The following is a 16,727-nucleotide window of genomic DNA, read 5'->3' on the forward strand; positions in this document are numbered from 1 at the left end:
TGTATTAAGTATCTTCATAAAATAGTAGCGTCATAGTTTAGTTTTTTGAAGGTACTATTCATAGTATCGTCAGAAGTGATACGGCACTTATGCTGAGAATAATTTCATATTTTATAATGTTGACTACCATCTTTACTATAAAAAACAACAGTAATTTTTTTTTCCAATGCCCACCTTTTAGAATGACCCACCTGGGTATCATGCAGGCATCTGAAGAGCAGATTAGTTGGCCACTCTTTCAGGGACACCATATTAGATGGGCCAACGTTGCTCCCACAGTAAGGACAGATAATACAGAGAAGGAAAAAACATCCATGACTTGCCCGGGATTCGAACCCAGAACCTTTCTGATGCAAGGGCAGTTCCTTAACCCCTACACAGACCAGTCGGGACAATAAAATAATTTCACATCAAAATTATCATATTTAAACTCATGTTTGTGAAAATTTCAACACCATGAAGGACTTATGCGAGATGGCTGAAATTTTCAGGAAATGCAAAGTAGAGCATGTTATGCAAATGATTAGAATTTTAGACCCGTAGCGCAAGCTCATGCTGAGCAGCGCCCTCTGAACGGCTGATGGATCCGAATAAATAGACGGCTGTAGCGACGGGTATATGGTTATCGGTGGTAATCTGCTTGTGGTAAACGTTAGCCTGGTCGTTACTTATGCCTCTTCGACGAAAGAGAGCGAGTTCTCAGCAACTTACGGACTTTGAACGGGGGAGAACCATCGGTCTTCGGGAAGCTGGATTATCTTATGGTGCAGATGCCGCTCGTGTGCAGCGTAACAGCAGCACAGTGGTGCGTGTTTGGAAGCAGTGGACGAACGAGTGTCAGACAACTTGGAAATCTGGGAGTGGACCCCGATATGTCACGTCAGCTCGCGACTATAGACATCTGGTCCGCATGGCGCTGACTGACCGTACGGCCCCCACTAGACAACTGGCAGCACCTACAGGTGTTTCATTGTGTGCTTCATCAATTCATAGACGTCTGCTGCAGCGTGGATTGCGCGCAAGGGACTCCTTTATACAGGATCCCCCTCACGCTAAACCATCGCCACCTGCGGCTGCGATGGGCCAACCAGCATAGGGACTGGCGTGCTGATTGGCAGCGTGTCGTGATTTCTGACGAATCCCTCTTTAATTTGTAGTACCATGATGGCCGCATTCGTGTCATACGCTATGCCGGTGAACTCCACCTTCCGGAGTGCGTTATCGAAAGCCACAGTGGACGAACACCCGGAGTTATGGTCTGGGGTGCCATAGCATATCATGGACGATTTCAATTGCTACGAATTGTGTGCAATCTGAACAGCAACCGGCACATCAGTGAAGTTCTACAGCCCCAAGCTGTTCCCGGCGCTGTATTTCAACAGGACAATGCCCGCCCTCATATTGCTAGGACTGTGCAATTCTTCGCGGCAGGTACAGCTTCTTCCTTGGCCTGCGTATTCCCCGGATATATCGCCGATTGAACATGTGTGGGATTTCGCTGGTCGGCGTCTCACTCGTGATCATCGTCCTGTTGCTTCTACAGACGAACTTTGGGTACGCATACAAACAATATGAAATACTCTTCCTCAGGCAGACATTCAAAATTTGTTTGACTCCATGCCACGTCGTGTAACAGCACTTATTTCGGCGCGTGGTGGTTACACAAAATACTGATTTTGATCTCTTGTTATTGTTTGTTTGCTTTGAAAATGTAATCATTTATTTGTACTACTACTGGTCAGCTGTGTATTAAATTTCATTTAATTATGACGATTCCTTCATGGTGTTGCAATTTTCACAAACATGAGTTTATAACATTAACTTGTTATATGGAATATGAATGTCTTATTTCTCCAAAATAATTTTCAAAAATATAATTAAGCAAACAGTTTTTATTTTATTCTTGATAAAACTTGTTGAGAACGTTGTCTCTTAATTAGTATGAGTTTAGGTGCAGACGATATTTTAAGTTACTCAATCACTCTATGAGGCTCAAAATCAAACATTTTTTTCAATCGGATTTTGATTTTTGATCCACAAATTATAAAAGCCGTAATCTTGAAAATATTGTCCCTCTGATTAAGCAATCGAAAGTGTCTTTTTTGGTCTGATTTTGTAGCTTAAATCATCATTTGCTCTAATTGATTCACTTATTTTTTGAAGAGATCTGAAACAAGGAAAATGAGTGCATAAAATTCCAATCTACAATTTAAAAGTTTTTCAATGTATGTTTTATTATTACTAATTAGTACAACGCACATTTACAAGACAAAGTAAGCTTAACCTTTTCGGAACGGGAGAGTCATAAATGTATTAATACGGAATCAGAATCAGGATTGTAAAAAATAAAAAGCGGTAGCTTAGGTTTGGGCATAGCTAATTTGACAGACTTATTTTTGCTTTTACTCTAAGTCTAACACATCCAATCCTAGTGTGTTAAAAGTATAACTATGCAATTTTTAATTCGAACTAAGTAGTGGGGAGTTAAATGAAGCAAACTATTATTACCCCGTCCACAAATAAACTGCTTTAAAATAGTTTAGCTACTAGTTTTATCTTTTTTTACACTGATTATCGACACCCTGAGAATGCATAAATGACTCGCCCGTTTGGAAGAGGTTAATAAACATGTACTGGGAGTATGAATCAGTGATCATCAATATAATTGTGCAGAAAAGTTAATTTAACACGTTGAATGCCAGGATAATTTTGCATGGCTTGCCCGTCTGACCACACGGTAAATAACTACAAACTAAATTTGCAAATATTGGACATATTTCGCTAGTTTTCTAAAAGTTTTAGCATGACATATCTGGAAAAAGTGGTGAATTATGATGAATTTCTGTGTGTTCTATACTGCATTAATTTCTTCAAACCATTTTAGTAACGATAGTAGTTTTAAAAAAATTAAAAATTTACTAGAATCATGTGTTTCTAAATAATCTTGGCTCCGCCCGTCACCGACGACCCCCGTGGCTCTACGAACAAACTCAGTGCCGGTCACCGGTGACCTAAATGGCATTCAACGTGTTAAAAAGCTATAAATGGAACACAGGTATGTAGAAAAAAAAGATTAATACTGCTAACATAAAGCATGGAAATGTAAAAATATACAATATGATAATAAATAATCAGATGAGAAGTTTTCATGTTCAGGCCTGGCAACTACTACACTTCTTTGCAAAATATTTTATAGAGCGGTAGACATTTAAAAACCAAAGCTTCCGGAACTTTTGGCAATTATGCCAACATTTTAAAAGCTTCACATCGAAAGAGCTGAAACAAAGGGGCGTTGCATATGAACTTTTAAATCATTCATGTGTAGTGATGTGGAAAATAATTTTAAATGAATGAAAAATAATTCAATAAAACATAAACATAACTAACACTAGAAAACTTCTCTGCAAAAAGTGCAGAAAGTTGGCAATGCGCAATACTTCAATAATATTGATATATGATTGATTTATTTACATACAATGGAATATGCCGAGAATAAATTAGGCGAATAAGTTGTTTTCTTAAATACCTTTTACTAATATAATATTTTATAAACATATTATATAGGTATCTAAAGATTATTACATTGATATTATTAAAAGGGAAAAAAAACATCTTTGTTTTTCGTGTGTCAATCTATACATTTAATATATACATCATATTTAATATATACATAATACATCGTATGAAGCATGATACGTACATTAAGCGTACATTTTTGGGAAATTGGTAAAGTCAATACGCTTTATACGTAAAATTTACTAAACATTAACTGAATAGATTTTACCAACTACCTTTCGGTAAGATAATGTTGACAATATTTTACCATTTAGATTTTGGTAAAAAGCCTATTTTGGTACGTATATAATACTGATAAAATAAATTTACCATTCTATTTCGGTAAGAACATTTTGGTATGATTTACGTAATATTGAGGAAGTGAATTTACTATTTAGATTTAGTAAAAATACTTCTGTATATTTTATGTATTATTGCAAAAGCAAGTTTACTATTAAAATTTCGGTAAAAAATTTATTTTACCATTATTATATTTTACCATTTAGATTTTGGTAAAAAAACTTCCGTATATTGTACATGACATTGATCAAATAAATATTCGGCCTTGTCTCTAACGCAAGGTTAAGTTGTCTGATTTTCAATGAAATAGTAACCAAGGTTTCAATTTGCCAGATTCAAAGCTTTAGTTCACTTTGATTAGATGTCACAGCGAGCATTTGCTGCAATCCAGCTAAGGTAGGAAGATATTTTAGTATAAACTCCTGGGTAGTCCTTATCACCGCATTTGAAGCCGAAGGATACTATTCCTACTTGTGTGTATCTCCCATTTTCTATAGTAGTCAGAGGACCACCAGAATCTCCCTGCAAAACATAAAATGTCTAAATTATCATAATAGTGTCATGTCTAAATTATCATAATTTTGTCATGTCTAAATTATCATAATAGTGTCATGTCTAAATTATCATGATAGTGTCATGTCTAAATTATCACAATAGTGTCATGTCTAAATTATCATAATAGTTTCATTAATAGTTCATAAATAAATTTTAAATAATATGAATACGTAGTAGATTTGTATTCCTATTGACTTTAATAATTAATTAACGAGTTTCTTATGAAAATTTTAAATTTATTGCAGATTTATTATTTTAAAAAGACTTTTTTATCTGTGTTTTATGCTTGGAATTTGTTTCAAAATGGGATGTATACGAGATATTCTAGAATCAATAAAACTACAATTTAATGACAATATATATCCAACTCACAGAATCAAGTGTTTGTAGAATTCAACAACAGTATCAGAAGGATGGAATTTCTAGAATTAATCGTTGTAATAGTGGAAAAAGTAATGAAGACTTTACTTAAAAAAGATTCAGGAGCACGATATTTGCATCGTCAATGAAAAGAATGAATTAATGTTTCGAAAACAACTTTCAGGTGTCTTAATAAATTTAAGCTTTAGTCTCGTGTTCTCAAAACAAAACCAGTTATAAAATGAAAGATTGTAAGAATAAGATGATGCAAGTCAAAAGTGTTATGGGGTTTGAAGGATTAAAAGGAGAAATAATTTTGCAACGAAAGTTTGTTCTGTGAATCCTAAGATAATCAAAGCATTTGAATTTGGAGGATGAAATGAATCATTTGATGCATATGTCAGTTAAATCCGCAGCTAATGTGAGGACATGGAGTTGCATGAGCATAAATGAACTTAGAAGGGTTTGCATCCTCAAAAAGGTTAGTATATTCTCAAGCACTATATGATTCCATAGTTCGAAAACTTGTTTGAGGATGATCTTATTTTCTAACATGATTAATGTTCTGTTCACCTCATACATCAGAAATCATTTAAGATATGGCTAAAACAACGAAAAATTACAGTGCGTTTGCAGCCAGAAAATTCACCGGATCCAACATTTTATGTTTGTAAAAGAACACTCTAAGCTGTTGTGGGGGAGCTTATTTTGGGATAACTCCTTTCATTGTTAAGCAAGTATGGAGAAAAACCTGATAATCGACGAGATAAGTATTTTATTAAACAATTCACAGATGCATGGCATCAAAAACAAATTAAGCAACAAAAAAAATAATAATAATCTCCTTATTCGTGGATTAATTAAGGACGCTACACGGAAGTAAACCTTCCTGGCAAATTCTCTTTCACCTTCAGAAGTAAATTAAAATTTGAAATTCAGAGAGAATTGAGTTGATTCAAACATGATAATTCAAACGCTGATTTTCCCCCCTCCAAAATATCGAAATGCAAAGAAATTATAGCTCGGCTATTGATCACGCAGTGGGCAAGTAATCCTGCAATAATTTCTTCCATTTAGATATTTCGTAATTTTTTTTCAGCATATTTGAAATATCAAAGTTTACCTGAAATCAATTTTCTCTAACCTTTAAATTTCAACCCTTAACGGTCCGGAGATATTTAAAGTTTACTTCTCATCAATAATTACATCATTAATTATAATTATGAAAAATAATTATAGTATTAATTATAACTATAATTTTATAGCAATTATTATTAAGTGAATTTTAAAAAGGACAACAATAAGTGTAATAATATAATAGGGTAAACCAACCAGTGAAGGAACACTACCCAGTGAAGGAACATTTCATATATATTGATTAAAAATACGAATTTGAAAGTTTTTCTTTAGATTGATTGGTAACAATAGCTTACTGCCAAACAATAGGAAGTCATCTAGCAATGTTTTGGATTACCTGGTCAAATAGAATTTTTTGAAAAATTTTGGAATTTTTTGAATTTGTTATTATCTCTGCAACACCTTGTTTATTTGAAAAAATTATAAGGTGAGTGTTTGTATTTATATGTTTGAAGTGGAATTAATTGCATGTAATAGTTTTATTTTACTCACTGTGAAAAAGAGAATTCAAAATATAGTTATTGAAGTTACGTTTTATTTTTTTAAGCATAATAGAGTACTGAGATTAGGGGTGTTTATTCACTGGATCACCGAACGATTAAAAACCAGTTAAGGAACAAGTGTTCCTTTACTGGTTTTTTTTCTAAGTTAATGAAAATAAAAGATAAAATTTAATTTTCTTGTACCTTTAGTGATGTTCCGCATGAAAAGTATGTTAAAAATACGAAGAACAACTTCTAACCAGTGAGGGAACAGGCATGTTCCTTTACTGGGCATTGATTTCCCAGTGAATGAGCAGTATGTGCTAATATGTTGATACTTTAATTTTCAATTCATGATTAAAACAAAAGTTAACATTTTCCAGTATTAATATGTTATAATTTTAAGAACTAGGTTTGTTTTTAACTACTTGTATGGCTTATAAATTCATAAAGAGCATTAAAAAATAACCAAAATTAAGTGTTCCGTTACTGGCTGTTCATTCACTGGTAAGAGCTGTTCCTTCACTTGGTCTTCTTACTACTTGTTATTTGAACCTCCAAAACTTTAAAACAATATTATCTAAGTTCTCTACAATTTTTTTTACATAATTTGCATTTAGTAACAAATATGTTGACACTGTCACGAATTTTGAAATTAATATGTAATTATTTTTAAAAGACAAGCGGAGCTTAATTGTTCCTTCACTGGTTAGTTTACCCTACATTATTGACTTTTTCCTCCATATACGCGACACTAGAAGCAGTAAGGAAAACTGTCATACCGCTTATATGCTTGCTTTGGTCCTTTATGGGGTAAATTACAAGTAAAACAGAATTAGTCTTCAAAAGTTTCTTCCGTGATATAGCGTCCTTTTAACAATTGTTCCCCCTAAATATCGCAGAGTGTTTGTTAAGAATTGATCTATTGTTTACCTGACATGCGTCTTTTCCGCCTTTAGGTGAACCAGCACATAGCATATCATGGGTTATACCTCTTGGAAAACGGTTCGAAACTACTTGGATGTAAGAGGCATTACACTCTACTCTAGACACAATGGGAAAGGTGGCTTCCTTCAATACTCGACTCGTCACACCTCCTGCAATAGTGTTTAGGAATTACAAGATAGTCTCATAGCTGCCCACTTTTAACGAACGATTAAATTTCAAAGTGGCCTGATCACGCTATTGGTCGAAAATGAAATCACTACTTGTGGGAAAGGAGATGGCATGTATGGATGGTGTTTTCAATATAAATGTAAACAATAACAATCACGAGCTCAATACCAGTTCTAGTTCCGGTTAGAAAGTTTGCAACTGCTTACTATTGCTTATTCTGCAAGGCGATATTTTCCAACGGATAATTTTGTTCTTAATAAAAGAAGTAAATTAGATTATTTCTGAGCTCAAATCTGTCGCGTTTCATAAGATATTAAATGTTATTAAGTAACTCTGGTGAGTTTGAAGTGAAAATTTGTTTTATTTATTTATAGATGTATTTTTAAAAAAAAGTGACATGGTTGCTAGATTTTGAATAACTCGCTTTTTTGGCAGTCCTGATTTAGCATAATTTCATTTGTGTATTACTGTCTGTTCTTGTTGCAAGCTGTGCACCATCTTACGTTAGTGTTAGCACCTTTAGCATTGTAAACACAATCAATCTACTTTTTGCTTGGTTCTGTTGCAAACGTTATAATGTATAATGCGTATGATTCAATAAATATTTATTTTAATTATTAAAATTGATCAATAATAAAAACATTATTTACAATCCACCCAATTTTGTCATAATTTCTTTTAGAGTCAAAGTCATGAAAATAAACTTTATTACTGATATTGCGTAAACATTTATTAGAACGTGATATTGCGCGTAAATATTTATAAATTCAGAGAACACGTAAAATCGAAATCTGCAGCTAAAGTAAGGAAAACTCCAGCTGATACATAATGTCTCCCATACGTAGTGATGTTATTTTCTACCAATAGCGTGATCTGGACACAATGAAATTTAATCGCTCATCCACTTTTATACATCTGGCGGCAGATTTTTCCTATTGTTTGAAAAATTTGAGCTGGACTATTCTATAAACAAATTACGCCTCAAATTCATATAAATTATTCAAACGAATATAGGTAACGTGTATAGGGCGTTAATGTACTCAAACTGATAAAGTGCGAAATTTTCAATTTTTTTGATTAAGTTAAAGTAAGAATATCTCGAATTTCCCTTTAAAAATTCAATATTAAAGAATATACTTAGTCTCATTTCGTTATCTCTTGAAAAATTTCATAAGATTTTAATTTAAAACACAGGTAATAACATTATTGACCTGGAGAAAGGATATATTCTCAAATTTATGATTATTATTGTAGAAATGTTTGCGCGACATAAAAAATTTAAGCTCCAACTCGCCCTTATTTTGAAAAACACTTCATACATTTTTTAACTTTACTTTAAATTTATAATTTTAGAACCCCTATTTACCTAACATAAGATTAAAATTTGAACTAAGCATTTTTAAACAAAAATAGCCAGTTTAACCAATCGGATACCTAAATTATATTTCAGGTTAAAATTTCAATTTTACGTTTAATCGATTCTTTTCAGTAAGATTGTATATTCAGTTTAAAATTTTGCTTCGTGTTAAAGGACTCCAACTGTAATTTTTTTAGTTTCTTTTCTGAGAGGTACTAAGAAAATTTTAGAAATTAAAAACATACGTACCAAAAGCATCATCACCCCATCCCATGACGGTCACTTTTTTACCAATCAAATCATCATCTCTAAAAAGAGGAACCGAAGGAGAAGGTAAACAAACAGGCATAACATAATCGTCAAAGGTTACTGGACGCTCCAACCTCAGTAATGCTATATCGTGATAATAGTATCGTTGCTCGTACTTTGGGTGCTGTACCACATTCATAACAACATACTCAGCACGGGCTTCCTTTCCAGTGTGTGTGCCTAATAGTACCACAAACGTGGATGTCCTGAAATTCAGATTATTTACAATTAATTTTTTGTTAACACGTCTTTAACCCCTTAACGATCGGTTAATTTCAAAGAAAACGGTCATAAAAGTGCCTATTTTTCTTATCCCTGTATCCCTGATTAGTGCTGACATCTAGTTTAAAATTAACTAACTATCTACAATTACCTTAAAAATAGTCTGGTACTACCATCTGGTGCGTAAAATGAGAAATAAAATGTTTTCCGTGCAAAAGAAATGAAGCAGTTTTATTCTTATTGGCACGTTACTATTGAACACTCCAGCCCGGAAATATCACGGGAGCGAGAAATAGAGGGCGAAACCTCACCCCGTCATTTCCACTGGAGCGAGAAGGAAGGGATTAAAAATCACGCTTTTTAGTTTGCAAAAAAAGGAAAATATAAAGTGTGTCAAGTATTTCGGTGAAAGTGACATGGCCTCATTTGAAATCAATCGAAGTACAGATGCCACATGCCTTCAACTACTACAGAATGAAATGGGAACAGATTTTAATTTACCCAGTTATTTGTGATTCAGAGATTTGGGATTAAACATCCGATTTACCTTAAATGCTGTATAATCTCACAACAACGACTTTTACACTAAAATTCTAAACATGATGGCAGAACAAGGAAATAAATTTTTTAAATAAAAAACAGGGCAGGCATACCTTAAATCATCTGGTGTGAAAACATGGGCTGCAGTTAATACGAAATTTTCGTTGATCAATGATCCGGCACAAAGAAAACGATTACCTCCAGATGAAGTGACTTTATAAAGCGCCGCCTAAGAAAAAACAGAAATAAAAGCAAATGAAATAAAGAAACAATCTAATATTTTTTGTACCGTGTCTTTAATTTTTAGGAATAACAAGAGCAGTGACATTTTCTCATTGTCAAATTAGGTATTCTCAAAATCTGCATTTTCATTTGCTAAATCGATTAGAGAGCAAATACGAATGTGTCTAAGAATTACAAACTATTTAAAATGCCAAATAACTATAAAAAACAAGCATAAGTACGATTTCGAAAATTCCATTGTATAACACTCGAATTTGCAACTCAAAAAAAGTAATTTTTTATTTCTGAAACTTAATATATGTTCTATCCTAAATGCAAAATACCTTTGATAGCAAACATTTTTTTGCTCGACCTATTGGTGGTGAAATATGCGATGTGCACCTTTCTAAATCAGACATCATTTAGTACTCCTAACCGCAATCAAATTTCGCCAATTAACAATTAACCCCTATTTTTCATTCCTTTTCCGGTAACCCCATTTTTTCGCAATGTGATTCTCTTTTTTTTACATTGATCGTCTTCCAGATTTTCGATTTTATAATATTAAAAAAAAAATTGGGAGACGCAAAAAATTATAATAATAATAATTAATAAAAATCACAATGGAGAAGAATTAACCCATATCTCTATTCAACAAGATATTTGGTCGGTTGAAACAGAATTGTATTTGAAATTATTTAGCAGCAGTTAGTCGAACTTATTTAACATAAAAATGAATGGAATGTATTTCTTCCCTAATTCAAATAGTATACCATGGAACTAGAAATTTTAACTTTTAGTATGCAGGCGGGCCATGAAGAGTAGAGAAAGTGAGCATGTGCGCAAGGTTCTATGAAACTTCACGCAAGTAATATTCAAAAATAAAGATATAAATAATAATAACTACATAATTTTAATTTCTTAAAATTGTGCAGTATTAATAAAAATCGAAAACTTTTTGTTTTAAGATAACGATGAAATGGGAAAGAAGGCAATAGATTCCTGATGTCTAGGAAAAAAACTTTATAAATCAAAATTAGATAATTAGAAAATAAGATATATTAAAATTTTTAATTGGTTTTTTTTTTATCTTGGCCTTTAAACGCAAAATTTTTGTAATCGTCACAAATGTTTTGGATATAAAATCTGAAAATTAAATTATAGTATATGAAATTTGAACGATAGAAGAAAAAAATTACAAATTAAGTTCGAGACTTTTTTGTCTAAAATAAAGATCAAAATCTTATATTCTAAGTGATTCTACCCCAGGGATACCACTGAAAGAAAATGGTTTTGTTAGCACTGATTTAATTCATCTTGGCTTTTCATTAACATGTTAATTTTTTTATTTTAAAATTTTCCTACGGTGATCATTACTGTGTCTTAATTTTGTGTTTTATTTCACTATTCTAAAATATATATTAATGACCACAATTAAGTTTGATGAGAATGGTAAAAACTACTTTTTCATTTATTGTACAACTCATACTTTTAATGAAGTATTTATATTCATTCCACATTAAAAATTCCTATTTAAAGTAATCAATTTTGAAATTAACGCGAATCATTTTCGCATATGAAAATACCAATTAAAATATTGTTAATTAAGAAAAAAAATTATTTTCATTATTAAATTTCCAAATATATTAAAAACATTTCTTTTTATTTTTAATACAGTTTTTATTAAATCACGTTCGGATCTGTGATGGGTGAATTTTATATTCGAAATTTTTAACACTTTCCATCAAGCCAATACACTCAAATCTCTTTTTGTAACACTATGCCTGGTGGCAATGAAGGATTCATTGGTATCATTATAGCTGCAAGAAAACTTTTATCAATAAATAAAATATTTTGATAGCCGAATTTTCGATCGAATTTAATATTATTCTTAAATAATGCGAATAAAATTAATGGTGATGTTATCACTACTTTATTTATCAAAATTCAAGTATGAACTCAAAGAAACTTACAAACATAAAACAAAAATAAAAATTTAAAAAACTATTTTTTTTAAATATTTTAAATTAGAAAAATATTTTAATTTTTGTCTAACTGAAATGGATATTATCATTAGACTCATCATTTAGAATACAAAACTTCGATCGCCGTCGAAAAACTTCCCTTTCCCCCTGACATCTTTCGAAAATGCTGATTTACAATCTTTGTTTTAGGACGCAGAAAATAAAATTATTTCCAATTATTTTGTTATCCTATGAAACTATTATCCACTTGAAAAACGTAAATATAATAAATTTTAATTTGTTGTTTTCATATGTGTCTGAAACATTTTAAAAACCGCTATTTTTTTCCCCGTGCGTTTTTGTTAAATTAAGTTCAGAGTTTCATATAAGACTAGTGGGCTGCGCCCCCTGCTCGCTAACGCTCGCCAACGCCCGAAAATTGCTACGCAATCTTATATGGTTTGCTTCGCAAACCAAGCTCGCTTCGCTCGCTACTAACTAAGGTACATTGCAAATGCACAAAATTCTAAGAATTCAAAACAATCATTCAAATCCATATAACAACTTTTTTTAAAAAAAAATACATCCTTTTAGTAAATACTAAGTCATTAAAATAAATTTGAATTCAAATAAATGACATGTAATTCGTTAAACCTATTAGAAATGTGCTATAGTATAAAATCTTAAAATAAAATTTCTAAAACTAATATCTCTTTAAAAAGGTTAAAATTTTGGCTATAATTAAGTCTATTAAAAATTGAAATAAGTGAATTGTAATGGAAAAACCTGTATAAACAAATAAATTCTAGTAAAACAAATAAATTCGTGATATAAATCAAAAATCGTCAAATAAATTCGTAATACATAAATTCATGAAAAAACGCGCTTTCGACAAAATACTAAAATAGAGATCTATCGACAAAGACTACTCACTTCTGCCTAGCTTATGCTCTCTCTGGTTATTTCAGTTTCCGTTTTTAAAAGCTCTATATGTTGAGCCATCTCAGCTAGATTTGGCATGTGAGATTTTTAGCGGCAATCATTGGTAGATTTTCTAGCGTTGCCATTCGGGGAGTTGTAATGAGGCTTTTTTTTGTTGCCATGTAAGAGAAATATATATATAGATTGCTTACCAATTATTAAACGTTGTAAATTTAAAACAGAAGTTGATTACCCCCCCCCCCAAAAAAAAAAAAAAAAAAAATTTTTTTTCAATAATGATTTTGCTTGCTTCCACTATTTTAAATTCATTTTGTTAACTGTGACTACAAAGTAGACAATTAAAAAAAGTCCATTCATTTAATTTACAACCAGAATATTAAAAAAGCTCTTAAAACGAAGCTGCATAAAATACATTTCGTTGTCAGCCTCATTCATCTGCCACTTTTGACGATACATGTTTGCTCTTGGCGAAAAAGTACGCGTTGTATAAAATAAGGGCTCTTATTGATGTCTGATTTGGAAAGACGCGTCCCGTCCACTAATCTCCAGTTTTCCCTGCAATGCACTCAAGTTTTATCTTAAAAAAATACATCGTGATAACATACTTATTAACTCTACTGCTTTACGGTGTTGAAGATACATTTCTGCATAAAATAATTATTAAAATTAGGTAATAAATATTTTGGAAAATAATTTTCTAAATTACCTAACCGTGGCATCTAACCTTCTTAACCTACCTTGGGCATCAGAGTGTTAAAATCACATTAATCACAAAACGGAAATAATTAATTACAAATTATTTTTTTTTCGCTTATTTTGTCATAAAAATTCAATATGATTTTGATTTTCATTCAAGGCGGGAAATCTCACTGCGAAAAATGCGAAGAAAGTGGGTCTAGTTGCGTTATTCTTAGCAATATTCAAAAGTACAAAAATAACAGCGTGATATAAAGAGACGTGTAAGTAGCGGTGCAATAAATTTTGATGCCATTTTTCTCTTCGTCGTGTATGGATCGGCGTCGATCATACGGGCACAAAAACACCGAACGTATGAGATGCGAAGCCGACAAAGAAAGAGTTAATATGAAATATTAAACGCAAAATGGAACGAATTAGAGAATACAGTTTTCAATCTATTTAAATAGAAATGATCAATTTAATTCCAGAGTTCCATTTCGATCTTATTAGTGGCGTCTCATCAAGTGTTCACTCTCATGTTCAAATATCTATTACTATCTTTTTAACGAATAAAACAAAGCCAATTAAGAACTTACCACCCAAGGCCAAGTGAAAGGTTCAGCTTCCTTTCCACCAACAATTCTTTGGAATGATCCTCTTCTAGTATTAGTTTCCCGGGATTCTACAAAATAAAAACCACTAATTGACAAAAAAAAAATAAATAAATAAAATAAATAAATAAATATAAAAGTCTTTCTGAGATTTCTCGAATAATGAAAGCATAGAAAATCGCGCGCGTGTTCGAAATTAAGATAAAAGCGCTGGTCTATCCAATTGCGCAATATGACGAGGTCATTCTGAAACAACAGAAACGATGATATTCACGCATCTAAGGACAGCAATTATTAAACTTGCTTTCACTGATATCTTACTTTCTATGTACTCAATCTTTTTTTCTTAAGAAAAAAAAAGAAATGAATATATTTTTTTGTCAAAAAATGAATGATAATAAGTTTTCAATTCTACCCTTAGAAACAGTAAAGTATTATATCATTATTAATAATATAAAAACTTCATTTCCCTCAAAAACTTATGAAGGTGGTAAAAGTGGACATGTTTCGAGCGTTGAAAAACAGGCTCTCTTTCTCAAGACTCACTGGACGTGTTGAGCCTTCACATCTAGAGATTTTAGAATGGGCGCCCATTTTTGAGTGTTGGAAACATCGTGACTTCTAAAGCCTTCATAAGTAATTGAAGCAATGCAAGTTTTTATGTTATTGAATATATATCTTTCCACTTCAGTTTTTGGAACATTATATAATATTATATTTTATTTTAGATGTGTTAAAGTATAGAAGACATTCTGGACTTTCACTATGCAATGATTTTATAGAAAATACTGATGATAATTTTGATAAACTGATGATAATACAGGTGAAAAATATTGCGATATTTTTTTCTGAATTTCAAGACACATGATACTTTTCAATGACTGTATTTTTATTCCTGAGAGCGATAGACCCGAATACTTGATACTGAAGGGGATACAGTATAAAATTTGTTACAGTCTTATCATAATTTTTTCTTTTTGAGTGTCTTATCAATTCTAATGCATATACCCCCGTAAAGTTCATATTTAGACCGATAAGGATACTGTAACTCCAGAAAACCATAGTTACATTTATTCACTATATTTATATGAGGCATAGTCTATAACACAGTTCAATTTTATAACGTTGTAATTTGGGGTGTAGTATTACCAATTTTGTCCTTTGATTCTTCAAGCCCACAGTTAAACTACCTTCAGAGCTGCTCCAGCCAGCATAAGGGAACGACGTCTCCATAACAAGCTCTAAATATCTTCAAATAAAACAATTGTATTTCCTTTATTTTTCTATAATTTCTGTTAAAATCACTATGTAATTCTCCAAGGCATCTCAGGTGAGTCTTTTTTGGCCTCTGGAGGGGCTATTTTCCCAGTAATGAGCATTTTAAATTCAGCTGTTCCATCAAATTAGGGTTAGAGTACTCGGCGGCCATGTTTATATGATTTCCAATGTAGAGCGACTTCTTCGCCAAATTCATCACCATTTAATATTATTTAAACTAGTTCATTTTTACCTCAAAATATTTCTTTAACATTGCTCAAGCGATTTCCTATTATAATATATATTTTCTTTTTAATTTCGGTCGCCTGGTTCTCTTTTAAACAGTTATCTATTTTTATGTGTCCTGTATTTAACATAGCTTTTCGCTATACTATTGATTAGCAAAGTTTAAACATTGACTTTAAACGTCCATAAACTAATGTTAATCATAAATTTTTAATTATATTTTTAATAGATAATACTTTAAATAGTTTGTGATTGTATAAAATTAATATCTTCTAATTATCTCATTTCTATGATTTTCTATGATTTTTTAAAATCTATCCACTTTCCTTAAAATCATCGGTGTTCTATCCCATAACAAATCAAAATGAATAATATGAATAAAGACACAGTTATTTTTTATCATTCAATTTCATAGCTCACTTTTCCTTTTGTTTTTTTCTATCAATTTAATACTGCAATAGCCTGAAAACACGAGATCATCAACATCTACCTCAATGGAAAACCTCTTTCAAATTTCTGTGCAGAAACCTCTGTAAATCATTGGCTTGATTGTGGAACTGGCAAACGTCATATTCGATTCATTTAAAAAACGCAGTACTTTCGGATAAATTGACATTCAAGATAACTTGACTTTTGTCATTTAAATTATTTCATAAAAGAAAGAAATTATTTCATGAAGGAAATACTAGGTTACTATTGGTAACCTAGTATTTCTTTTATTACTGTATAATGTAATCCTAGTATTTGTAATCCTAGTATCTACTAATTCATTGTGCAATTTATATAAATGTTTGTAATAAATAAGAGAAAATTATATTTTTATTTATTTAGAAGCTACGGGTTAGTTTCAAAGGAGGACGGGTACATTGTTGGA

The 16,727-nt window shown here is 31.6% G+C and overlaps 1 protein-coding gene across 1 annotated transcript; it reads right to left on the reverse strand.

Moving 5' to 3' along the window:
* Positions 1 to 2,208: 2,208 nt before the first annotated feature.
* LOC107436372 (clotting factor B-like) lies at positions 2,209 to 14,421 on the reverse strand (the record flags this gene model as incomplete). The annotated part of the gene is given in 5 exon segments (XM_043056214.2): positions 2,209 to 4,377; positions 7,323 to 7,486; positions 9,112 to 9,377; positions 10,047 to 10,162; positions 14,336 to 14,421. Coding segments are annotated over 5 exon segments (797 nt in total), but the record flags the coding sequence as incomplete, so codon positions are not given.
* Positions 14,422 to 16,727: the final 2,306 nt, after the last annotated feature.

This window comes from Parasteatoda tepidariorum, chromosome 6 (genome assembly GCF_043381705.1).
Source record: "Parasteatoda tepidariorum isolate YZ-2023 chromosome 6, CAS_Ptep_4.0, whole genome shotgun sequence".
Lineage (NCBI taxonomy): Eukaryota > Metazoa > Arthropoda > Arachnida > Araneae > Theridiidae > Parasteatoda > Parasteatoda tepidariorum.